The sequence below is a fragment of the Gadus chalcogrammus genome, chromosome 19 (assembly GCF_026213295.1).
Source record: "Gadus chalcogrammus isolate NIFS_2021 chromosome 19, NIFS_Gcha_1.0, whole genome shotgun sequence".
NCBI lineage: Eukaryota > Metazoa > Chordata > Actinopteri > Gadiformes > Gadidae > Gadus > Gadus chalcogrammus.
Genome location: NC_079430.1, coordinates 11945411 through 11971568, shown reverse-complemented (window position 1 = coordinate 11971568; position 26158 = coordinate 11945411). Strand labels below are relative to the sequence as shown.

Below are 26158 nucleotides of genomic sequence, written 5' to 3'. Positions count from 1 at the left end.
TTTTAAACCCTTTACCGCTCTTTAATTCCTAGTGATTATAACAGTCACATATATAAGAAACTCCTAAATAGGTGAACAAAAATAATACATTCCTCATAAATAATATAATGTAGAACTAATAAGTTATTTGATGACTTTGATTACACATATATAAATAAAAATGTAAAGAAAGAAATTGAACAATAAAATAATCCCTAACAAAGCCATATCTTCTTCGTGAGGCTTTTTCAGTTTCAGAGCCTTCTGCATTCTACCATGGACATATTAAAGGATTCTACTTGCCCCCATCATGGCTCCACCCACTTCCGCTGGCCACTGGATATTAGGTCCTCGAACTAGCCTGAATAAAAGTATAAACATGACTAAATGTTCTCAAAGTTTAAAGAAATTACTTTATTTTGTATCACTTCTTTAATTTTTTTTAATACGTTCGTGTTTTAAAATGTTTAGAATTGAGGCACAAAGCCCTTTAACTAAAGCTTGATCTTAAACAGGCTTTATATGATGAGCCTGCCACTGGGGCTGTCAACACAATGGGGTCCTTCATTTAGCGCCAGTTTTAGATTCTCTCATCGTAGAACAGTAGAAGCAAAGCTGTGTTCAGTATGGATTTACGTATGTAATAACGTTATATTAAACTTTTAAACAATCCATAAACATCTGCGACGTAACGGCACTCTTCCTGATAAGCAGGCCGAAATCACACGACTTTGAGCACGCTTGTCAGTGGGTAAGTTGTCGTTTTATTTCTTCCCTGTCATTTCTGGAAAGTCGAAATTACTTGATCATCGCTTGAAAAGTCATATCACTGCACATATAACTATATTTAATTCAATGTATATGTCATTGTTCAGTACCCAGATCATTTATAATCCGCACAAGGTCCGACGACTGAAAATGGAACGTAAGTATTATTATTATTAATATAACATGCCATACAAATCAATGTTTTGCACACTGCATTTTGGACCTGATTCATTTAGCAATTCTTTATTTAGGGGAGGATGATCTGGACCTTTTGACATCGCTGTTGGATGAGAATGAGGACGTTGAAGATCCACACGTTCAAAAGAGCTCGGTGGATGACTTGGATGATCTGTTTGACAACGATGACGACGACGTTGAATATGAAGACGGAATCGCAGCGGAGAAGGCCGGAGGGAAGGATGACGTGATGACCGATCTGTTTGGGGATGTAGATGACATCGAAGATGAGGAGACGGAGGGTGAGCAGCAAGCCGCTGACGCAGAAGACGACGACAGTCTTAACAAGTCGAAAGAGGACTTGCAAGGTTTGTTCGGTTCATTTTAATCTTCCATATAGGCCTTAAATTCATTTTTTAAGGTATTGAAATTCACTACGTGTGTGTGTGGTTGTGGGTGTGTGTCCTTATCAGAGGAGCTGCGGCGCATGCAGGAGAAAATGCAGAAGCTACAGCAGCAACTGTCGGCGTCTCAGAAGCCCCCTCCTGCCTCAGCCGCCACCCCTGGTCGGGGTGCCCGGACTGTGGCTTCAGTCAAGAAGAAGTCCCTCTCGCAGGGTGGGACCCCCGCCAAGGGCTCCGCTACCCAGACCCCCTCGAAGGGGAGGACCCCCGCCAAAGGCTCCGCTACCCAGACCCATTCGAAGGGGAGGACCCCCGCCAAGGGCTCCGTTACCCAGACCACCACAAAGACACCCTCCTCCACTCAGAAGACTAAGCTCCCAGCAGGTATAAGATCATATAGGATACTTTAATGTATTTATAGACATTTTCGGGCAAAAGCCGCAAGTACCGGACAGTTTTAGAATATTAAAAAAATATTCTAAAACAATAAAACTGCAAGTTTAGAGAAAATAGTATCTAGATATGAAAAAATATCGATGGTCATATACCATATGAGATAAGGTGGTCTACTGAAGGCCTGTTATATTATAGATGTATCTTCTGTTATCGCAGCCAAATCATCTCCCCCAGACCTGGTTAGAGGAGTTGATCCCAAGCGTGTGGAGTCCAGTGACTTCTCGGACCAGCTGGTGAACGCCGACATGTTTAAACGGAAGCCACGCACAGCCCACCTGACCAAACCCAGCACGTCTCCAGGTAATGAACACAACTGCATTTGATTGTGCTTCACAGTCTGCCCTTCGTATCCCGACTGTGCGTGAAGCTCAGTAAATGGCATTTTTAAAAAGTCTGCTGCCTTTTTACAGAAGTACCAAAATACTCTCCAAATAATAAAATTATGAATGACTTTTATGTATTACCTATGTTGTGTTTAACCTTTTTGTCCCTGGATTCACAGAGGACAGAGGCCCATTGGTGGAAATCAAGATTGGCAGCACTTTCCAGCCAGTGGAGCCCCGACCCCAGCCTTCAAACTCCCAACCGAGGCCCGCACCGCCCCCTGACCCCAAAGATGTGGCAGTGGAAAAGTACTCTGGACTCAGGCTCAGGTCTGGACTGTTGAAATAAATCCCTATGTGACACCACTTCCATATGTTGTGATATTCCCTATCATATAGCACTATTTTAAACGACAACCGTTAACGTTACTTTAACTTGTTTTCATAATTACCGGAGAGCAAATTTAGATTAGGGAATCTAGAGTTACCATCCAAGTGCAAAATGAATACATTTCCCATCCAAAGTGTGTGTTTTGCTCGAGCCTCTCAAGTTGAATGTCCTACTCTGTTCCAGGAACCCACTGGTCTCTTCCTGTGAGATGGATCGCAAGATGGCGGAGCGGCGGTTGATCCGGCTCTCCCAGTTGCCACAGCGCATTGTTCAGGAGAAGCTGGAGGACAGCGACTGGGTGACGTTCGCAGTGCTGATCAACAAGGCCACCAGGCAGGCCAAGGGGAGCGTAAGTCTTTGGTCGTTGTCTGTAGACTTGTATTCACTAGTTTCTTTACTCCCCCTTCGTGCCCTGGTATGTAAAATGGGCGGGCCCATCGCTATTGTTATGAGTGACACCTCTGTTTGTCCATTGACGTCGCCTCGGTGAAATGGCTCTGTGATGTTTTATCTATGTGCAGGGTACAGAAGTTATCGTATGTGCGGTTTATAGTTGGAAGTTATTTTAAGTAGTGCAGTCAACACGGTCATAGATCTCATAGAATCTCAGCAGCTCAGAATCAGAGCACCTTTCATGTGGACTCGTGCATAAATGACAATAAGATAAGATAATAAATAGTACTTTATTGATCCCAATACAGCATTACGGACCGTTTTTCTATCCTTGATATTTAAGCATGTTTTCCCTTTGCCGTTATAGGTTCTTGGGGTCCTTTGCAGACCCTTTACTACTGCTATTCTTTATTACTTACTGTTACTGCAGTTTCCTACTGGTGGTCAAGTTTGTTTTTGCCAATGACGGAACCACGCCTCCAGCAACATGATTTGTCCCAACAAATATGAATCGGATGAAAGGGAAACCCCGCTCACCCAGATTAAACTGCCATCCGACTTTACATTTACATTTAGGGCATTTAGCAGATGCTGAATGCCCCTACACATTGACACATCCACGGTGGAGTCAACTAGGCAAGGCGACAGCCACCTCGTCGGGAGCAGTAAGGGATAGGTGCCTTGCTCGGGGACACATCGACTCGGCTAGCAGGAGCCGGGGATTTGAACTAGCAACCTTCCGTCATGCTAACGCTCTGACCCGACCCTTGCCATCCAGGGAAACACGTTCAGCACATGGACGCTCAGCGACCTCCACGACCTGGAGGTGTGCGTGACGCTGATGCTGTTCGGGAACGAACACAAGGAGCACTGGAAGACGGAGGTGGGCACCGTCATCGGAGTCCTCAACCCCAACCTGATGAAGCAGAGGGACGGCTACGACGGGGTGAGGAACCTCCGCCCCAGCCACTCACTCACTCACTCACTCACTCACTCACTCACTCACTCACTCACTCACTCACTCACTCACTCACTCACTCACTCACTCACTCACTCACTCACTCACTCACTCACTCACCTCACTCACTCACTCACTCACTCACTCACTCACTCACTCATCACTCACTCACTCACTCACTCACTCACTCACTCACTCACTCACTCCCTCACTCACTCACTCACTCACTCCCCTCACTCACTCACTCACTCACTCACTCACTCACTCACTCACTCACTCACTCACTCACTCACTCACTACTCACTCACTCACTCACTCACTCACTCACTCACTCACTCACTCACACATAAAATCACTCACTCACTCACTCACTCACTCACTCACTCACTCACTCACTCACTCACTCACTCACTCACTCACTCACTCACTCACTCACTCACTCATCCACTCACTCACTCACTCACACACTCACTCACTCACTCACTCACTCACTCACTCACTCCCTCACTCACTCACTCACTCACTCACTCACTCACTCACTCACTCACTCACTCACTCACTCACTCACTCACTCACTCACTCACTCACTCACTCACTCACTCACTCCCCACTCACTCACTCACTCACTCACTCACTCACTCACTCACTCACTCACTCACTCACTACACTCACTCACTCACTCATCACTCATTCACTCACTCACCACTCCCTCCACTCACTCACTCACTCCACTCACCTCACTCACTCACTCACTCACTCACTCACTCACTCACTCACTCACTCACTCCCTCACTCACTCACTCACTCACTCACTCACTCACTCACTCACTCACTCACTCACTCAATCACTCACTCACTCACTCACCACTCACTCACTCACTCACTCCACTCACTCACTCACTCACTCACTCACTCACTCACTCACTCATCACTCACTCACTCACTCACTCACTCACTCACTCACTCACTCACTCACTCACTCAATCCTCACTCACTCACTCACTCACTCACTCACTCACTCACTCACTCACTCACTCACTCACTCACTCACTCACTCACTCACTCACTCACTCACTCACTCCCTCACTCACTCACTCACTCACTCACTCACTCACTCACTCACTCACTCACTCACTCACTCACTCACTCACTCACTCACTCACTCACTCACTCACTCACTCACTCACTCACTCACTCACTCACTCACTCACTCACTCACTCACTCACTCACTCACTCACTCACTCACTCACTCACTCACTCACTCACTCACTCACTCACTCACTCACTCACTCACTCACTAACTTGTAGCCCTTTTCCACCGAAATGCTTTTGTTCTTGAACCGGTTCCGTTCAGGATTCTTGTAACCTTCGTGCTATCGAGCAAAGCGGCCTGTGTTTCAATCCGTTTTGAGCTGTGGAAACAATCGTAAAAAGGGATGCATCATTGTGGGTTGTGCGTTGCACAATGCACACCGGAAGTAGTAGTACACTTGCATTTTTTTTCAACCTGACGATTATGACACGCCCACTGATGTGATTATGGTTCGCACTTCACGCCATTTTTCTTGAGTTCCAGCTGGGAACCAACTCTCCAGGCCCCGAAACCAATTAGGTCTCAACCGCTCAGAACGATTAGATGTCAAGTGTGTGAACCAGAACGGCACCCCTTCCGTGTTTGTCATCGGGGGAACTAGTGCACCATAATCCCCACGACCGGCGGACGTCTGGATTCTGAACGCTTTGCTGCGTGTCAGCCTCCATCAGCCCTGACAGCTTCTCTCCCTCCTGGTCCCTCATTCTACAGATCAGCCTGTCGGTGGACAACCCCCAGAAGGTTCTGCTGATGGGCACGGCGCAGGACTACGGCACCTGTAAGGGCATGAAGAAGAACGGGGACCCCTGCTCCAAGATAGTGAACATGGTGAGTCCTCGCCCCGTCTGTGGTCGGTCATCCTTCGCTTATCCAGATCTTGAATGAGTCTGAAATTACATTAGCAATGCAAAACAAACACAGACCACAGACGGACTGTTTTATAGATATTATGCAGAATATTAATATATTAAGAGAAGTTGGGGAAAATTCAGCGATCAAACATGTTTTGATGTAGTTTCTAGCGTGCAATGCAATTGAATTGGGGGGTCATCAAAGCCGTACTTTGTCAAACCTAACGCTTCCATGGGTCAAAGTACACAAAGAAAATGAATCACTTTCTGGAAATTCACATTTAACAAAGAAATCCCCTTTTCTAAATCCACTTTTCTAAATCCACTTTTCTCCATGGTGTGTGTTTCGTCGGTCCCAGTACGACTGCCAGTTCTGCCAGTACCACGTCACAGCCGCGTACAAGAAGATGAGCTCCAAGCGGGCCGAGCTGCAGTCCTCGTATTCGGGGAAGGTTCCGGGTAAGGTGAAGGGAGCCGGCAGCCTGAAGGAGCGGCTGTGTCAGGGGGGCTTCTACTACGGGGGCGTGTCCTCCTCCGCCTGTGTCTCCTCTCTGTGAGTAACCAGTGACTAGGGATGTGCAATTAATCTTTTTTTTTTTTTTATCGCTATTTCGATCTTTGGGTCAAACGATCTCCAAACTATTGAGTTTAAAAGATATTTTTTCTATATTCTTTTTATTTGAGCTATTTTATTTGAACATTTGTTTTTTTTGTTTTTATGGGAAATTTCAAAGTTATCAGGGTACAAAGTGGGTTTTTTTGGTCATGTTTTCAAACTCAACGCTACTTATTAGTATAAAGACATAATGCTTATTATTAAAATAAAACAAAATGCAACCCAACTATATTTTTATTTTCCAAAAATATATTGTTTCACTAATTTGTTTTATGTGTTTGATAATTATAAAAGGGAACAAAATGGGTCACTTTTGTTTGAAAAATACGGCAAACACTGTCTTGTGTGTTTTTAGGGGCGGGTCCAAGCCCAACAAGTCGACCCAGCTAACCCTGAACTCGCTGTTCGTGAAGGGAGCCTCAAAGCAGGTCGACGAGGCCAAGAGACTGGGTAAGAACTGGGAGAACTGGGAGAAATGGGAGGGGTACAAAAACCAACACACACCCATACATAGAAGAGCACGTACATACCACGTCTACAGTTCATCCGTCTGTGCTGCATATGAATCTACTGGACTATAAACAGGGTCTCGTCCCAACCGATGTCTTTGAATCATATGATATAATTGATTGATTTAATTCTGTGTGTCTGTGTCTGTGTCTGTGGGTGCGCCGCTTCACAGTGGTAAAGTCGGGCGAGGTTTCCGGCTGCTCGGACGACTTTAAAAGCCTGATGTCCCATCAAACGCCCGGAGCACTGCAGCTGAAGAAGCACCTGCTGCACGCCAAAACCCCAGGTACTGATCTGATACCCCATCACCCCTGACGACCGCGGTTCCACCCCCACTAGACTCGAGAAGGAGCTCAAAGATCGAAACACACGTCATACACGTCCTACACGTCATACCATGTTTTGGTAACACTTTACAATAAGGTGCCATAATAAATAGCAAACTAATCATTACCTAATCCTTTGTTAATATTTCTTAATTGTTACTAAAATATCTATTTGGCACAAGTTAATCGTTTTTTTTCACTGACCACAGAGTGTCGCTGGTTAGGGTTAGGGTTAGGGCCGTGTGTTAGGGTTAGGGTTGTGTGTTAGGGTTAGGGCCGTGGGTTAGGGTTGTGTGTTAGGGTTGCGTTAGGGTTATGCAAATAACTAATATTTTATTAATGATGAAAAAACTATTAACTTGTGCCAAATAGATATTTAGTAACAATTAAGAAATATTAACAAAGGGTTAGGTAATGACTAGTTTGCTAATTATTATCGGACCTTATTATAACGCGTTACCCAGGTTTTTTATGAATCAGAATTTTCATGTTTTTCATTGAATCGTTCAAAGCACTCGCTTTTAAGTCGATTTCCCTTTGCCCGAAACAGTCGTTTCCTGTGTGCAGTTGTAGCCCGGCCGAGTAAATGACAATGAAAACAGTTGCAATTGCTTCAGTCAGGCAGTGACTGAGCAAACACAGTTCAAGAATCAACCCAAAACAAGTAGTGAAACTGCGGTCAAGCCAGCCGACTCATCAAGATCGGCGGTCAAGCCAGCCGACTCAGTTTTTTGCCGTACCTGTATATACTAGCCATTACGGTAATAGCGTCTCAGAACTAGTTTCAAATAAAAGCATTCGTCGGGTACATACAAAAAGACAGTCAATAAAAGCAAATACTATCAAAGGAAGTGTACGGCCGTTGTGGTATTTACTTTCAAAATAAAAGCCCACCAAACATTCCAATATGAGACATATTACATATGATTTTGGATACGATTTAAAAGAAAATGCCCTGTTATTCCAGGCTCATTTCACTGCAGGGCGATAGTTCAAGACCCCACTGGGTCACCCAAGAAGTTTCAGGACATTCTGATGCGTAGTTTCAAAATAAAAGCCAACCAAAGTTTCCAATATGAGACATATTACATATGATTTTGGATTCAACTTAAAAGGAAATGCCCTGTTATTTCAGGCTCATTTCACTTCAGGGTCATAGTTCAAGACCCCATGGGGTCACGCAAAAAGTTTCAGAACATTCTGATGTGGAGTTTCAAAATAAAAGCCAACCAAAGGTTCCAATATGAGACATATTACATATGATTTTGGATTCAATTTAAAAGAAATGCCCTGTTATTTCAGGCTAATTTCACTTCAGGGTTATAGTTCAAGACCCCATGGGGTCACACAAGAAGTTTCAGAACATTCTGATGTGGAGTTTCAAAGTAAAGCCAACCAAAGTTTCCAATATGAGACATATTACATATGATTTTGGATTCAATTTAAAAGGAAATGCCCTGTTATTTCAGGCTCATTTCACTTCAGGGTTATAGTTCAAGACCCCATGGGGTCACGCAAGAAGTTCAGAACATTCTGATGTCTAAAAGAAATTAGTTAAATCCTTTTGTTGAAGATTTAACTAATTAAATTTTCAACAAAATATGCAGATACTGTCAAAATCGGTTCCAGGGAGTATATAAGGATTATTAATATTGTTTTTGATGGTGTGTTTTTCTGGAACGAGTATTCGAATATTCGCTCGTAAAAACCAACGAGTATTCAAAGCCAGAAAAATGGTATTCGGGCCAGCCCTAACCGCAGCATTACTCCGTCTCCCTACCCCGCAGGCTCCCCGGGCGGCGCCGGCTCCGGCATGCAGTCCATCTCCGCCTCGGACCTGCTCAAACAGCAGAAGAAGATGCAGCTGGAGCTGTTGGAGAGCCGCCGCCGCCGCGCCGCCGAGGCGCTCCAGAAGCAGGCCGGGCCTGCAACACCGAGGCCCGCGACTGCGTCCGTGTCGCACCCGACGACGGTCCCCAGGGTCTCTGCCTCTACATCGGCCCCCAGGGTCTCGTCCTCTACGTTGGCCCCAAGGGTCTCGTCCTCTACGTCGGCCCCAAGGGTCTCGCCCTCGACGACGGCCCCCAGGGTCTCGCCTTCGACGTCGGCCCCCAGGGTCTCGCCCTCGACGTCGGCCCACAGGGTCTCGCCCTGTACATCGGCCCCCAGGGTCTCGCCCTCGTCCTCGCGGGGGCCCGCGGGCCCACTGCTGTCCCCCAAAGCGGCCTCTGAGGTGCCCCGAGGGGCCGCCAGGAGCCCCCCCGCGGCCCACGCCCCCACCCTCGGACGGGGCTTCTCGGAGGGCGACGACATCGTCTTCTTCGACCGCAGCCCGCAGCAGGCTCCGCCCCCGGCCGCGCTCGGGCTGTCGGCGGCCAAGATGGCCGCCCTGAGGAGGTTGAAGGCGAAGGGGGCGGGGCTCGCCAAGGAAGACCCCAATGCCGTGAAGAGGAAGAGGAGCAGCAAGGACGGCGAGATCAGCGCCCGCGTGGAGAAGAACATGGCGGCCGGCGAGGGTATGCACGTACCGACACGCACAGACACACACGCGCACGCACACACTCCCTTAGCAACACTCTCTTAGCAACAGGATCTGTGGTGGCTTTTCTACTTCCAAGTATGTAAGTGACCAATCACCAATCTCAAAAATATTTACAATGTTTTGATGTACCTGTGCAGGTGATGAGGCCGAGGCCGAAGAGGAGGAGCCGGCGCAGAAGAGAAGGCGGGACCTCAGCTACATCCAATCAGATGAGTTCCAGAAGATTCTCAAGGCCAAGTCGCGCCATCAGGCTGCGCTACAGGCGGTAAGGAGAGCATTCAGCTGGACCGTTGGATAAGACCACTTCTACTGGCCCACCACCAAAGTGGTACAGTCCGAACATAAAACCAAAGACTATTGTTATGTGCCTTTTGTAATCGTTTATTTAGAAGGAGTAAAAAAAAAAAACACCTCAAGTTACAATGACTGGAACCAGGAAGTGGAGGATAATTTTTCGATGCATTAATATTTCTTAGCACTGCCCGGACTGTGCAGGGTCATGACCAATGACCCTCCCAACACGCCCAACAGGAAGTGGACCAACGCCTCTCAGCTCTCTGGCGATTATCACAAGTTAACCCTTTGTTAAATGTTGCTATGTGTTGGCAGGCGGAGTACCAGATCCAGGAACGTTACTTCGACCCCCTGGTGAAGAAGGAGCAGCTGGAGGAGAAGATGAGGGACACCAAGGAGATGAAGTGTCGAGCCGTCTCTTGTAAACAGGTACCAGCTAGTTAGCTCTCTGTTGCTAACCCTAACCCTAACTACGTACACCAGACCTCCCTGGATCTTCTATACGTTATATCGATCTGTTGTGTCGGTTCGGTGGCGAACTTTGCAGAGTTTGAAAGTGTTTTTTTCTATTTCTTCTGGCATGCTGGTGTACTAAAGATACGCAGGGGCTTTACTGTGTACCTCTTTGGTGTGAGGGATTTTTGATTCCCTATGGAAACCAGGTTTCTGAATGAATGTGTTTTTTATTTTGAGGTTTTTGGTGTCATGCGTACATACTACTTACAGATGTAGTCTGCTTTGAGCAGCTCTGATGTTGGGGTTGGGATGAACCAAGAGGCACGTACTGGACTTCCAGACGTTAATTGTGTGTGTGTGTGTGTGTGTGTGTGTGTGTGTGTGTGTGTGTGTGTGTGTGTGTGTGTGTGTGTGTGTGTGTGTGTGTGTGTGTGTGTGTGTGTGTGTGTGTGTGTGTGTGTGTGTGTGTGTGTGTGTGTGTGTGTGTCCCAGTGTAATTACACCTACTTTAAGCCTGCGGACCGCTGCGTGGAGGGGAACCACCAGCTGAAGTGGCACGACGCTCTGAAGCGCTTCTTCAAGTGTCCCTGCGGCCAGCGCTCCATCGCCCTGGACCGGTTACCCAGCAAGCACTGCAGGTGAGCGGGCCGCCACGCCTTCCTGTCTCTCTCCTTCTTACCTTTTTCACAGGTGACCCTGAGCAAGACACCCTCAACCGTGTGTGTGTGTGTGTGTGTGTGTGTGTGTGTGTGTGTGTGTTTGTGTGTGTGTGTGTGTGTGTGTGTGTGTGTGTGTGTGTGTGTGTGTGTGTGTGTGTGTGTGTGTGTGTGTGTGTGTGTGTGAGTGATTCTCTCCTGCTTTGTTTGCTTTTGACTTCTTTCCGGATCTCATTCAAGGCTCTCCCCCACTTCTTTGTTTCCTCAACCCTCTATCTGTCTATATTTTAGGATTTCAAAGATGTTCCTTTGTCATCCTATCCCTCTCCCATTAATTACTTCCAAATACGGAGGTACATCACGCACAAGCGCACACATTGTGAGTCTTACCCCCTCCTCTCTGTCTTGCAGTAACTGTGGGCTCTTCAAGTGGCAGAGAGACGGCATGCTGAGGGTAAGCCCCCATTACCTCCTTGAATACATGCCATGCCTTGTGATATCCCGCCTTTTTATTATCAAAGGTGACAGATTATACCACCGGGTGTGAGTGTGATTAGCCGTTATAAGCCGTTTTGAAAATCGGCCTCTTCTGACATCACAAGTGGGCGTGTCCACCTAGATGTATGACAAATAGATGAGCACCATTTGCAACAGTCCACCGGGTAGACTGATCTATCCAGCACACATCTAGGTGCACATGCCCACTTGTGATGTCAGAAGAGGTCGATTTTCAAATAACGACTTGTAACGGCTAATCACACTCACACCTGGTGGTATAATATGTCACCTCTAAATTGTCTTTTGCCTGAGTCTCATGCATTCGTCTATAAAGCAATGGCCAGGAGTCAAACAAATGCATGAGTACCATGAGACTCAACCAAAGCACAATTGCATCCAAACAGAGTGGGCCGGGTCAGAATGGCTGATTGCTGCTGTTACTGCTGTATTCGAATCTGTGTGGGAACAGCATTCACGGTTCTGTTGTTTTGATGTGTCTTTGTTTCCAGGAGAAGAAGGGGCCCAAGATAGCAGGCGAGCTACTACAGCCGCGCGGCGATGAGGGGCCCAAGTTCCTGAACAGCATGCAGTGAGGTCACTTTGGCCCAATCCCATTTCTACCCCTTACGCCTTCCCCTTACGCCTTCCCCTTACCCCTTCCCCCTTCAAAACAAGGGGGAGGGGGAAGGGGAGGGGTAAGGGGTGGAATTGGGATTGGGCCGTTTCCTCTCCCTCAGATACCTCCCCCCCCAACATGGGGACAAAACCCCAAACCCTGCTGGAAGTCTCTTATTTACTGTGTTGTACAGGAGAAATACTTTTTACATTTCGTCACATCCTTTTTTGTTTTTTTTGTACATTTTATGAACTGTGAGATTTTCGTACTAATAATGGATAATTTAAATGTTTTTAAATTTTTATTCTGTTGAGCTGAGGGATCATTAAATGGTTTACAGCTGGACTAGACTGCCTACACTTTTTTTAAATATATTAACAACCTTAATATTAAGGTCAAGGCTGTGCTTAACCTTTAATATATTAACCAGAATAGTTCCTCCCTCCTCTTTACACTTTACATTAGTGTCTCGTTAGTGCGTTTAATTACACAAGTAGAACTGTGTAATAGGCAATGTTACATGTAACAGCATAATATTTAATAACGTTGGGGAACAGCCAAACCAGTGGTTAGGGTCAGGGGTTAAGGTTAGGAATAGGCGAAAGGGCGAGTTCCCCACTGGGGTTAGGGTAATGCGGTTCCCTAACTTCATTACCTATTCAGTACACGCTGTATCATTGCTTAATGCATGGGTAATTATACTCTAACAAGGACACTGGCATGTAAACCTCCACTGTAGCAGCTTTCTGTTTTCTTGAATAGCAAGAGCGCAGAGCGAAAGATAAAACTGGACAAAAAAAACCAGTTTTGTTTTATCTTGGACTGCAGAGACCCATTTTCCGTCAATATTCTCCTCTCTGGAATGTGGGCGGCTTTACAGGGAATCCAGTCGTTATTCAGCGGCTCCGTCTGATGAGTTTTACAGGGAGGAAATTCCACACCGAAGAACCGCATGGGTCTTATTCACCTTGCGGCCATGTTGGCTCCATCTTGGTCCGGAAGGCTAGCAGGGTGATGGAACTGAAGGCTGTATTTTGCATTCAGTGCCATCAACCTGCTAGGGTTACAAAACAAGATTGCCGCCAGGTTACCAAGGCATATGGCTTCTCTCCACACCTACGCAGCATTCGCCCAGAAATAACAAAAGACTACAAGCCAGTTATTCTCAAATGAGAACTGTATGATTCTTTATTGAGTTGAAGGAATAATGCTGAGTATGGTATTAAAGGACACAGGTATTTCAGCCAAAGTATTTCAAAGATAATTGTATGCCTACGAAACCTCTATGAACTGTACAAAAGTTTATTTATACACTTTTAAGATGTAAATATTGGCCCTCCAGGGTAAAAGAATGCTTTTCATCACCCACAAAGCATTGGTTTGCATTTAACAGGCTTTAGAGTAATTATATACAATAAAGATTTTTTGTTATGCAGAGCGTGACCAAAATAAAAAGTGAAACTGAGGGAAGCACCATGTGATCACAATTTATTTTATTTGCTCAAAATTTGGTAAAAAATTGTCAATACTTATCAATACGATTTGAATTAAGCATTTGCTTACTTTAAACGGGTTATAAATTCTCCATTCCCCAATGGTATGGCTTTCTGTTGCTGGTCTAGTCTAGGGGTTTTAGTGGTTAGTGATAACATCAAGATGTTTCGGTTTGGACGGTTGTCCTCTTTTTAAAATGCAAAAGGATTATCAATCAACTAGTGTCCACAGTTTGCACACTACAATCGATCTGCCTCAGAAATAGTACACCAGCCGGGTACTTTGAGTATACCGTTTCTTGCATAATATGATTAAATAGGATTTCAGACACACTACCTTATACTCAGCCAACTACGCAGTATGTTAGTGTAGAGTTTCAGACTCGGACCAGGCTTTAACAGTTGCCGCTGTCGTTTCTGTCACTCTTTTCGATGATTGATGGGTTCGAGGAGGATCTATCCCCGCCCGTTCTGAAGCCATTGAGCGCGCTCGGCTTCAGTCGTGCCAGTCATAGCGGGGGTACTGTCCGTCGTACTGGTACTCCCGATACTGTTCGGTGGTCTCTCGTGTCCTTTCGTTTTGCTCTGCAAAAGAGAGCAGGCATTGATTGTTCTGATTGTTGTACTAGTGGTACAAAACAGCGCATAGTTGTGCCCCCCCCTAAACACACATACACACCACGGTGTACAAAAACAACCTTCACGGCCATTGCCTTCAGCTTAAAACTAGATTTGACATCAGGCCCACACCGTGCGGTGAACCACCGACCTCAATGTGTGTGTTGGTGTGCGTGTGTCATACCGTCGTGCACCTCCTCGACATAGTTCTCGTACTTGTGCCTCTGCTCTTCGATGAGCTCTATCCTGCGTGCCTTGGCGGCCTTCTTCACCCGCTGCTCAGCTGGGGGGGGGGGGGGGGGGGGTGGAGGTAGAGAAGAGCAGGGGGAAGGGGTTATGATAAACACACAAACATTCACTTGTGTCTTGGACCCCTATTTCCCCCTTTTACAGGGTTTTAATTAGTATGGCGTGAATCCGACCGATCTTTCCACCTGCAAGGATGATATCACTGAATTCCACGCCACATGGCAGATGGCCTTCCAGAGTGCACCAGATGACACACTTTCATGGGATTCATGAGGTTTCGTTTTAAATCTCAATATAAAGGTATACAATCTGAAAGATAAATTCATTAGCGACTCGGCCAAGAAATGCAATCTCTGCCAGCATTCAAGCTGGGTAGAGTAGCGCAGTTAGTGGTTTATGCTCCTTAAAAAAAGCTTTGCTTAGTGTTTTTATATGCCAAGCACAGTATATGCCAAGCACAGAAATATATTCTGAAGTTGTACAATTTTTTTATGCGCTCACACCCTCTGCTACAATCTGGTCATCATGCCTGAAAGGACTTTGCGCACACACACACACACACACACACACACACACACACACACACAATATAACCCACACACTAACACACACACACACACACACACACACACACTTACACATACTACTTTTGACGGGGTATTTTGGTGGATTGATTGTTGTTATTGTGTGTATTTGTCCTCAATCAAGGAACCAGCTATAACAGTCTGGGCCAGCGGTGCTGTTGCAGCGAAGCCAGCACAGAAATATGCATCCAAACTACCAGTATACCACCCTGTCTGTGCGAGAGAGAGAGAGAGAGAGCGCGAGTGGACCGTCTACCATTACTGACAGCCACCTGGCTAGGATTCAAGTCTGCGTTGGTTTCCAAAACTGAAACCGTATCGCCACCGAACAAAATCTCTCCCAAGGACCTACCACTAACTCTACACACACACACACACACGCCACACATCACACACGTTGCACATACTGGCCTTGAACAAAGACCTGCATCAACTCATGACTCGCACTGCAAAAAAGGACCATAATCCAAACCACACACCAACCCCACCACATCACCTCCACAGCGACTACAACAGACCCTCACCGTGCAGCTCAGCCTGGTGGCGCGTGGAGCGGCGGCCGCGGCTCTTGAAGAAGGTGGAGGCGTCCGCCTCGGGCATGAAGACCCCCCGGGCCGAGCCTAGAGGGCAAAGGTCGAACCCGGCGTCAGACGCTTCAGGTACTCGGAAACAGGGGGGGTTGTCTCGGCGACTTAACACTCACCTTTTGGCACCATGGCCTTGGCAGCGGCCGGCACTCTGGCACTGTCCGTCCCACTGGACACTATACAGGAGGTGAGTTACATCAGAGAAGGATGGTTTACATCATCATTGTTTGCTTAATGAATGCCATATAATGCTCCCATGTCAAGTCACAAAGTGATGCATGCTTTTTTTTTTTATGAGGCGCCAAGAAAAACAAACGTATTGATTGAAATAATGGTCTGAAATGTCAGCTTAACCAAATGTTTGTGGTTGTGAAGCTATAAAATGTAGTTCGGTAACTTGACTCTATCATAAATCATTATCGAATGGAAAAAGGTAAAATTCTCTGCTCTGTTACAAATTGTACTTCAACGTTTCACTATTTGAGAATCAAAAGTTAACATATTTGAGTTACACTTGAAGTGTTTCTAAGAGTCCAAGCATTGAAACAAACAAAACTAATACTGCCGCTACTACAAACAGGAATATCAATTATACAACAAAAAGGGAAAAAAAAAAAGTGTTTGTATGCATATTATAATAATATGCACGAATACAAACTTTTCCTTTTTTTTTTACCTACACCCTCAGTGCCAGTTCCCCACCTATCTACCCCCACCCCCCCCCCAGCCCATTACTCACAAGAGAGGATGAGGACGGTGGCGCAAAGGGAGACGAAGATCACTTGTGTCCACGACATCTTGTGTGTGAGAGAGAGACGAGAGAACACCGCTGGATTCAGAGAAACAACTGGATCAAGTCAACCTGGGAGGGAGGAAGGGAGAGCGAGGAGGGAGAGAGAAAGAGAAAGGGGGAGAGAAAGAGGGTGGATGAGGGATGGAGGAAGGGGTTAGTAGAGGGAGGAGAGCAAGAGAGGGTGAAGAAGGAGGGGGTGAGGGAGGGAGGTTGGGGGGAAAAGAGGAGGGAGAGTGGTTGACTAAAGTGTGGATGAGGCTGGGAGGAGAAAGTGGGGGAGATGGAGGGAGGGAGGGAGGGAGGATGGATGGCTAGCAGGAGGAGGAAAGATATCTGTGGTGAATGAGAAATAAAGAAGGAAAATCGTGGGGGAAAAAGGAAATAAATGGGGGAGGGGGAGGAATATGGAATGCAACCTAAGGAAGCAGGTGGGACGTATTATTGAGATATTTAGGAGAGGATTCAAACATCCTCTCTCTCTTTCTATCTGCCTCGCAATCTTGCCCTCGCTATGGCTGTCTGTCTTTCTCCTAGACACCAACACACACATACGCGCGCACACAAACACCTGTGTTTTGTATCCATATCGTGACCTGACCCACAGATAATTCAAACTGTATATCTGCCCACATGTGTCATCTGGGATGGGTCTTCACATTTCAATGCACACACACACACACACACACACACACACACTCCTGAACACTGGCCAAATGTGGTAAGATGATTGGAAAGGTGTTGCTGATCAGTGCCTGCATATATATATGCAGGCACTGCATATATATCACATGCTGGGGGTTTAAATGGTTTATAAAGCATTTCAAAATTAGCTTGTGGGTCTGTTTGCCAGATCAGCATAATGTGTTTGTGTAAAAACAGTTAATTGACGCTCACGCTGTGAGCTGCAATTACCTCATCCTTAGGTTTTAACAGTTTTACGAGACACATGAACGTCGGGACAGCCATGCTGTGTCTTTCCTGCCTCATGACTTTCAGATTTCAGTATTCTCTATACTAATGCCTTGGCTTTTCTTTTCCATACAGTTTTGGAGCGGGGCCAAACGTCATCGGAGCAGAGCAGACGTGGCCCAGACGTGGGCCTGCTATCCCCCGGCTGGGCTGCCGTGGCTCCGGGTTCTGAGGTGAGGTTTGTCCTCAGAGGGAAAACGGGCAGCCCAGGACGCATTGGCCCGCCAGCCACTTTAAAGGGGCTCTAGACGGGGGACAGATTTCCCTTCACAATGGCACTCTGTGTGTCTCTGCGGTGGCGAATATAGTGATAGATTCAGAGTGGTATTCATGTTGTGTTGATGTGTGACCGAGTTCGTGGCGTAAGCGTTAACATATGGTTGTGATTATGAATCTACGCTTGTGTGAATGTGTGTGCACAGGGGTATCTGGTTTATGTTTGTGCGTGTGGGTGATTACATTTGTTGTGTGTGTAATTACATGTGTACCTGTAGTGTAAGTGTAGTGCTATAATATTTCATTTTGATAATTATATAATGATGTGTGTGTGTGTGTGTGTGTGTGTGTGTGTGTGTGTGTGTGTGTGTGTGTGTGTGTGTGTGTGTGTGTGTGTGTGTGTGTGTGTGTGTGTGTGTGTGTGTGTGTGTGTGCGCCTCCTAACCTGGATGATCGATTGGGACTGGAGAAGCCCCAGGAATACCAGAGTGTGTGTTTTCGTTCCACGTGGATTTCCTGCTTCTCCAGCTGAGAAGTTTCTCCATGAGGAACAAAGACTGAGGCTGTTCAATCCTTCAATGCCCTGCACTCCCAGAAGTCTAACCCACACCTACACACATATTAGTATTCATAGACGCACACTTTCAAAAACATCCTCACAGACAAACACACCTTACATAACATACAAAAGTATTAATTCATTATGCTTCTTTGAACCATAAAAAATAAATTAACAAGATATAAGGACTTTAATCTTATTTTATTTCCTTGTTCACAGGTAGTATTACAATAAGACATTGAGGCACATAAGGCATTAATTATATACAAGAGCTACGTTGAGTGTTTAAGAAAAAGATACAATCAATTCAAAATAGTCACTAAGAAGTTCAAAATCCCACTTTGTCAGTTGTTAAAACTAGTACCGGAAATGACTATCACCGATATTAAGGTTGAAATTAACAATGCGGACACAAAAAAAAGTGTACATTTAAGGAATAACATGGACAATTGTGTTCGCCTGCAACCACAAGAGGGTGGTGTAGATGTGGTGCTGGCCCCAAGTCTGTGTTATGTCAAAATAAGGGGAACCCTCAAAAGTTGGGCTAAATTGTTGTCATTTTAGTTGCTTTGGTAACACCTGACAATAAGGTTACAATAATTAACCATAATGAAAATGTGTTAATGTGGTAATAAGCATCAACCAACACTTAATATATACTTAATATAATATATACGTATTACTTAATTTATTAAAGTAATTAATGGTTAATTAATGTAGCCTAATTGTTAAAGTTTGAGTATAGCGTTTCAGTGTCTGAATAGATTTATCGCATTAAGCAGCAACTCTCATTCACCTGACTGTTTTTCTCGTACACATACAAAGTCTTTTGTTGAGCTGTCATCTTAGAGAAATAAAATAAAATAGCTTTAATTTAATTGAAAATAATAAGAAAACCATCCCTTGGGAAACACCCCAACCAATCTTATACACATTCAACACTATACTGGCATTTTCAATTCAAAGTCATTATTTTTCAGCAGTGTGAACAGACCATAATCGAAGATATATTAAAGTGCCTTTATCATCATCATCGTCATCATCATTATTAAACCCTGTCCCTTTTGATTTAAACGAAAGGAAGGATTTACAATTATTAATCCCTGCTGACGCACGAGTGGCGTGTGTGTGTGAGTGGACTTCACATCATCTCGTTATCATCTAATGAGGAGAAGTCGTCACCCCCAGAGCTTCCAGGACGCTGCCGGGGCCTTAGAGGGAAACCCGTTCTCCCTTCACCAAGCGGCCTCGTAGGGCCCACGTGTCCTACAGCGGGAGCACAAGCGGTCCGTCATGAGACTCATGTGTAAGGTAGGGCTGCTCGCTTATGGAAAACATCATAATCACGATTATTTTATCAATATTGGAATTAGGATTATTAAAAGGATTATTTTTGAGTTTGAAAACATGATGGATTTCTTCAGCACTCTGAAATTTCCCCTTAAAAAAATACACAAAATGTTCAAGTTGAAATTTTCAAATCCAGCTGTTCATTTTTGCAATTTCTATAAAAAAGTTATGAATAAAAAATATATACTTAAAAAAAGGAAGTATATAAGTTTCAACTCGATTTTATTAGTTTGGAGATGGTTTGATACAAAAATTTAAATTGCGGTCACAATTCAATTAATTGCACAGCCCTAAAGCTAGGGAGTGTGAGGGCTGCAGTTCAGGTAGCCTGATGCCTGGTGCTGGGCGACCCTGAGAATGGGCAGGGAGGTCGAGGAACACAGAAGCTATGGATTGTGGAAGTGATTTTTCTTATTTAACCTTAATTTAACTAGGAAAGTCTCAAAGAACCAATTCTTATTTACAAAAGCCCTACCTGGAATCGGATGGCGTCGGTCACGCCGTACTTCCGTTCTGCGATCTGCCTAACCTCCTCCTCGATGTTCTCCTGGGTGGTGTCCTTCACGTCTATGTAGAAACAATGAGCGCTAGCGTAGTGGCAGGAGATGGCCTGTGGACACACACATTGAACAAAAACATTTCGTACTTTTAAGCTTAAAATCAGTTTTACATTTCAACCTGTTGTAGGGAGAGAGCGAGCAAGAGCAAGAGAGAGAGAGACCCCCTCCCAACTCGAAAGATATATTCTGTTGTATACTCACTAAAAGCTGAAGGATGCTATTTCAAAAGAATGACTAGCTCTTAAATCTGACCTACAGCACTTGAGAGAATGCAATAAAAGCGACCGGCACAATGCTACTTTTTCGAGTTACCATAGACACCTTTAAAACGGAGAAGCTTTAAGAAGCTCCACATGTTTGCTCACCTTGCGGAAGCCGGTGGTCTGGTTCATCCCGGAGCCGTGGATCAGCAGTGGGTGGAAGAACACGGTGTCCCCCTTCTCCATCTCCAGGTGGGCCCTGGGTAGGTCGGGGTCAAAGTCCCGCACGCCGTGGTACATCTTGTTCACCCCACCCTGAGCACACAGAGAGAGAGAGAGAGAGAGAGAGGGGGGGGGGGGGTACTTAGGTATGCAGCAGGACAGTGTAGTCTGGTGCTGTTGGGTATGTTGGTCAGGTGACTCCCACCCTAACAAGACGCCTACCCCCTCCACCTCACCCACTGCTTAATGACATCAAAAGAGTTTGCATGCATACGTGTGCGTGTGAATGAGTGCGAGCTTGTATGTGCGTGTGTGAGCGTGTACGTGTGCATGTGTGTGAGTGTATGAGTCAGCGAGCGATGGGAGAGTGTGCGCGCGTGCGTGCTTGCGTGTGTGTGCGTGTGCATGCGTGCACATGAGTGTGTGAGCGTGTGTGCGTGTGTGTGCCTGAGTGCGCGTGTGTGTGTGCGTGTGTGTGCCTGAGTGCGCGTGTGTGTGTGTGTGTGTGTGTGTGTGTGTGTGTGTGTGTGTGTGTGTGTGTGTGTGTGTGTGTGTGTGTGTGTGTGTGTGTGTGTGTGTGTGTGTGTGTGTGTGTGTGTGTGTGTGTGTGCGTGCGTGCGTGTGTGTGCCTGAGTGCGCGTGCGTGTGTGTGTGTGTGTGAGCCCCCCACCTCCCACTCCGGGTAGTCGTGCTCCTTCAGGGTTCCGGTGTGGGTCCCGGGGAGGACCACCAGACAGCCGTTCTGACGGGTGATGCGCTCCATAGCCGTCCAGGCGCACACAATCTTATCCACGGGGCGGAAGGGGAAGTAGTGCAGGTCCTGGTGCAGCGGGTGGCGGGACGTCTTCTTCCCTGGGTTTAGAACAACACGACCGTCCATCGTTTGTCCACATCTGTCGTTGTTTAGTTAACACTCGACCTCAAACACGGTTGGCTGGCCTCTACGACGCCGTGGCAGCTGTAACTACTGGACTGTGGGATCAACGCCCGGAGTACCCGTACCAATTACAACAGCCGCGATTCCCCTTGGAGGTGGTTTATTCTTTTAGACTCAGAAAATGCCAAACATGCACTGTTCATGCCAAACATAATGTTAATATGCTATTAATTGTTTGTTTGTTAAAAAAAAAAAAACACGAGGAACTTTTCTTTGATTTACAAAGTTACAAAAAATGAAAAGGGGTTTTAAACAAGAAAATATGTTTGTTTCACCTCAGATAAACCAACTACACAGTCGGGCAACAAAAGTACTTGCAGGCGGATCTCCAAAGGCCCATCGCAACCCCGGACAGTAGATAACAAACAGTTGGACCAAAAGGTTCCCTATGGGTACGTGACCCATAGGAAGGTGTGGATGACAGGCCCTACCTGCGTCCGGGGGCTTGTTGATCAGCATGGTGTGCATGGCCATGATGTCCTCGCCCACGAAGCACTCCACATACTGAAGGACCTAACGGAGACATAAGGTGGTTTTGGTCACAACACCATCCCTTAAACTTGACAAACAGAAAGGGCAGGCAATCCAATACCAAAAAAATTATATGATTATTATTATATAATTAAATTAAATAAAAAATTTAAATGGACTCCCGTCACGTCATGTATTGTATGTATTATATATATTATTGTACAATTTACATATTCATACTACATTAATACTTCTTTGTCTGTGTGTGTGAACGCAACATATGTGTGTGCGCTTGTGTATTTGTATGTTTGGGTGTGTGTGTGTGTGTTTGTACCTCTGGTAAGGTGCAGTAGCGGAACAGTTCTGGGTCTTCCTGGTAGTCCTGGATCTTGGTCACAGCCTTCTGATCCGGGACGAACTCTGAGTTGGCGATCGCTACATCCCTCATAACCAACAGCCCAGGCGGACTCACCTCTCGACGGCAGATACGCTCAAATGCACCCCTGGAGGAGATGGAAAAACAAGATCTTAGTCTAGTGGTAGGCTGCTGCATGATTTTGTATGCATACACACACGCGCGCGCACACGCACACGCACACATCAGGCCTACTTATTTATTTACTTACTTACTTACCTTATATACATAAACACCTTCATGTATGATCCCTTATAAACAATGCTAATCAACGACACATTTTATTTGTGTTTTTAAATGTAATTTTTATTCTTTTTTTTTAATGTTTCATATATCTCAATCACCTGAACCTGTCGATGTCCTCCTTGGACACCAAATTCTTAATCACCACGAAACCATTTTTTTCGTAGAAAAGACGCTGATCCAGGGACAGCAAGTCGTTGTCATTTGTGTACCTTCAAAATACAAATAACAGAAAACGATGTTGTACTTCGATCCCCAATCAATAAATTGAGAAATGCTTCTTCTGTGTGACTACGGGAGGGACTAGCGGATATGTGCCAAAGGTCGGGAGGACTTCAGCAACACTGCGAAGCCAGGGCGCAAGACTGTGCACCAATAACACAATATAACGCAAATGCTTACCTCAAATTGTGGGGTTGGTAGGTGTGAGTGATGGTTTGTCCAGAAGTTTTTGAAGCTCGCTGTGCAATACGGGTCAAAGTACAGCAACACGCCATCATAACGTTGATCAACACCGAAACACACGTTTACAAAATACAATAAAAGCATCGGCGAAGGTATGCAAGCGCAATAACCAGTACATTTAAGTGCTTATAATCGAGTCCCAAATGGGCCTGTTCTATGTTTTAAGACCGCGCATTTCCTTGCCGTGGGGTGCCCCTGCACACAAGCCCCTGTCCCTGGCTGTGAGTATAGCCCAGACAGGGCACGCACAACCCGGGACCAGCACATATACTTCTGCGAGTCACTATTAAAGGATACGACGCCAGCCAAGGATGGATCGAGATGATTCAGGACGGCTTTGAGTCGGTCCGCTGCCCGCGACATTTCTACAGATTATCCGAAGCCTGTGATGTAGTGTAGTCGGCTGTTTCTCTCAGACTGGGAGTGACAGCAGCATAGTCCCCGCCTCATTCACTTCAGTTGCGATAGCGGAGGACAACATGTGACATAAGTTATGTGACCTGTTATGTGACATAACAGGTGTGTATCAGCAGTCAGCCACTAACAGCTTACGTTTATTATTAGTTTATTCGTTTATTGGCGATACCGGAGAAATCAGCACACGAACCACCAGGCCCAAGAGCAGCTTCTTTCCATGCACCACAAGCCTCTTGAACTCTTAACCCTAATATCCTTTTTCTTTTTTGCATTGTTATGAAGAGCTTGGGATACAATGACTGCTTTGCCTGTTATTTTGTGCATTTGACTAATAAAGGAACTTGAACTTGAAATGATGTACGGGCAAGACATGAATATAAATGCGTTATTCGTTTTCTTTCCATGTAAAAAAAAATGAAATCGGTTTTATGTCTTATATGTACGTTTTAAAAGTGCGTTAGATGTACTTGGTAATTCCTTATAGGCTTCATCACCATATTGAATCCTATCAGGACTCGAGTCTGTGCTATGCGGGCTCGAGCCGACAGAGGGCGCTCCACCACAGCGCAACTCCTCTGGCGAGGGAAGGCGGGCCGAGGCTCCGGCAGACCCCCCCTCCCCTGCATGTCACTACCCAGGCGGAGGCGTCAGAATGCGGGCACCACAGCTCGCACCCCTCCCGACTCATCTGTAGCCTAGTGTACCGTATCAACTCCTTCTCCTGCTCAGGGCACGGAGCGTAAGTTACAGGGACCAAGGAGCCGAGCTTTGCGGTAATATGCAATATACGCACCTTTATTGCGGCGGATTTAAACGTTTCATTTCAAGGAGTGACCGAGCCGTATAACAGGAACCAAAAGAGGACGTTTTAGAAATCAACAAGCCGTCCTGTTCCAACCAGATCAGCATCCGGCCTCCCGAGGAAGCGAGTTCTGGAGGTCGGCACCAAACGTCGTTCATCATCTCTGGTAGGTGAAATAACGGAATGCGTTGTGGCGTTAATCGCCGTGTCGTTTCACAGGGGGTCGACACACACCCGATCCCACACCGTATGAAGGTCCACACACGGAAACAAGACTAGAAATGTTGTCACCAAGACGCATTGTTTTACAGTATAACGCTCTGCTGTGCTGGATACGTCTTCATTGCGTTGCCTTGTGCTATTCTAAAGGTTGTTTAGGTTGAAATAACAAGTCGTGTACAGTATACCCCGTTCCTAATGTGTATACAGTTAAAAATGAACGTGTTCATTTACCTGCGCAGGCAAATGCAGGAGCCCCCCCCCCCCCCCCCCCATCACCACTCACACAATCAAAGGAATGCGTGAGGATTGTTTTGCGACAACAGTTAATGAAGTTGAAATGTATTTAGCCAACATACTCACAACCTAGCAATCTGTATGAGTATCATACAGGTGGTGGATGTTGATTCACAAAAACAGTACATCTATCTCAGGGTTTTAGGGTTTTTGTTTGAGGACGCCATATCAATTCATAACGACCTAGACATTATGTAATTGATGTGTTGCTTTGCTTGTTCTTATCTTTCTTGGGTTTTATCAAATGGACAATCGTCTTATAGAATACATCTGTGTCAAGATTGTGGCTTTAAACATTTTTGAGTATAACATGGAAAATGAACCAAAAAAAACACCATATAATCTCCGTGGTTTATTGTGGAAAATATGGGCTACTTATTGCTGCAAATCTGGTTCTAACAAGAGAGATAACATGACACTACCTGACCTGTAAATGAGACAAATTGCACTTGTCCTTTTGGTAACCTGTGTGTGTGTGTGTGTGTGTGTGTGTGTGTGTGTGTGTGTGTGTGTGTGTGTGTGTGTGTGTGTGTGTGTGTGTGTGTGTGTGTGTGTGTGTGTGTGTGTGTGTGTGTGTGTGTGTGTCCCAGTAGCATGCAGTTCCATTTATTGACCCACATTATGATCTAGGCTGTTGGCTGTGAAATTATCCCCCCCTCTCCCCCCAACCAGCCTCAGAACCAAGTAATTATACTGACCCAAGCCCTATTTTCTCTCTCTCTCTCTCTCTCGCTCTCTCGCTCTCGCTCTCTATCTATCCTTCTCTCAATCTCCTTCAGCCATATCCTGCAATAGAATCGGTGGGTCAAGAACCCGAGAGCAGCTTGTGTGTGTGTGTGTGTGTGTGTGTGTTGTTAAAGGCATGTAGAGATGCTGTGTTTTAATGACTCCTCCCCTGTCAGATAATTCTGAACTCTCACTTTCTGTGTGTATCTGGGTGGGACCCAATAAATCATATTGCGTCTGTGTGCCTTGCTGTCTAGCATCACCTGTATAGCAAAGTAGCTATCCAGCTGGACAGCCCAGTAGCTAACCAGCTGGACAGCTCAGTAGCTATCCAGCTATTATGACCAGTGGTAAACATAGCCCCCATAAAATACAATTGCGTCAAATTGCTTCAGGGCACAAGGTTTTAGAATTGGTCTGGACAGCTGGATAACTAATAGTCATTTTACCAAACTATT

The 26158-nt window shown here is 45.8% G+C and overlaps 4 protein-coding genes across 4 annotated transcripts in view; 2 read left to right on the top strand and 2 right to left on the bottom strand.

The window, feature by feature from the left end:
* Nucleotides 1-376: 376 nt before the first annotated feature.
* mcm10 (minichromosome maintenance 10 replication initiation factor) lies at nt 377-14405 on the top strand. The gene is made up of 18 exons (XM_056577943.1): nt 377-730; nt 855-904; nt 999-1292; nt 1398-1712; nt 1941-2084; nt 2287-2437; nt 2682-2847; nt 3670-3837; nt 5655-5771; nt 6154-6347; nt 6766-6860; nt 7093-7206; nt 9034-9762; nt 9926-10053; nt 10398-10511; nt 11031-11176; nt 11606-11648; nt 12202-14405. Exons 2-18 carry the CDS (start codon nt 898-900, stop codon nt 12283-12285), a joined length of 3009 nt encoding a protein of 1002 aa, XP_056433918.1. The 5' UTR covers nt 377-730; nt 855-897; the 3' UTR covers nt 12286-14405.
* Nucleotides 13466-16689, bottom strand: LOC130372151 (unique cartilage matrix-associated protein-like). Its single transcript, XM_056577951.1, has 5 exons — nt 16579-16689; nt 15956-16015; nt 15777-15872; nt 14604-14702; nt 13466-14386 (listed from the first exon to the last, which is right to left on the bottom strand). The coding sequence occupies exons 1-5, from the start codon at nt 16634-16636 to the stop codon at nt 14298-14300; spliced, it is 402 nt and encodes a 133-aa protein (XP_056433926.1). The 5' UTR covers nt 16637-16689; the 3' UTR covers nt 13466-14297.
* A 2483-nt stretch (nt 16690-19172) lies between these two features.
* Nucleotides 19173-23679, bottom strand: phyh (phytanoyl-CoA 2-hydroxylase). The gene is made up of 9 exons (XM_056578765.1): nt 23537-23679; nt 23177-23235; nt 22876-22986; nt 22451-22619; nt 22077-22158; nt 21379-21560; nt 20652-20801; nt 20202-20336; nt 19173-19642 (listed from the first exon to the last, which is right to left on the bottom strand). Exons 1-9 carry the CDS (start codon nt 23600-23602, stop codon nt 19589-19591), a joined length of 1008 nt encoding a protein of 335 aa, XP_056434740.1. The 5' UTR covers nt 23603-23679; the 3' UTR covers nt 19173-19588.
* A 605-nt stretch (nt 23680-24284) lies between these two features.
* Nucleotides 24285-26158, top strand: part of cdk17 (cyclin dependent kinase 17) — a 33281-nt gene continuing 31407 nt past the window's right edge. Inside the window, exon 1 of the mRNA XM_056578460.1 lies at nt 24285-24624. The gene's annotated coding sequence lies outside the window, so the exon portion shown is untranslated. The remainder of the gene's footprint in view (nt 24625-26158) is intronic.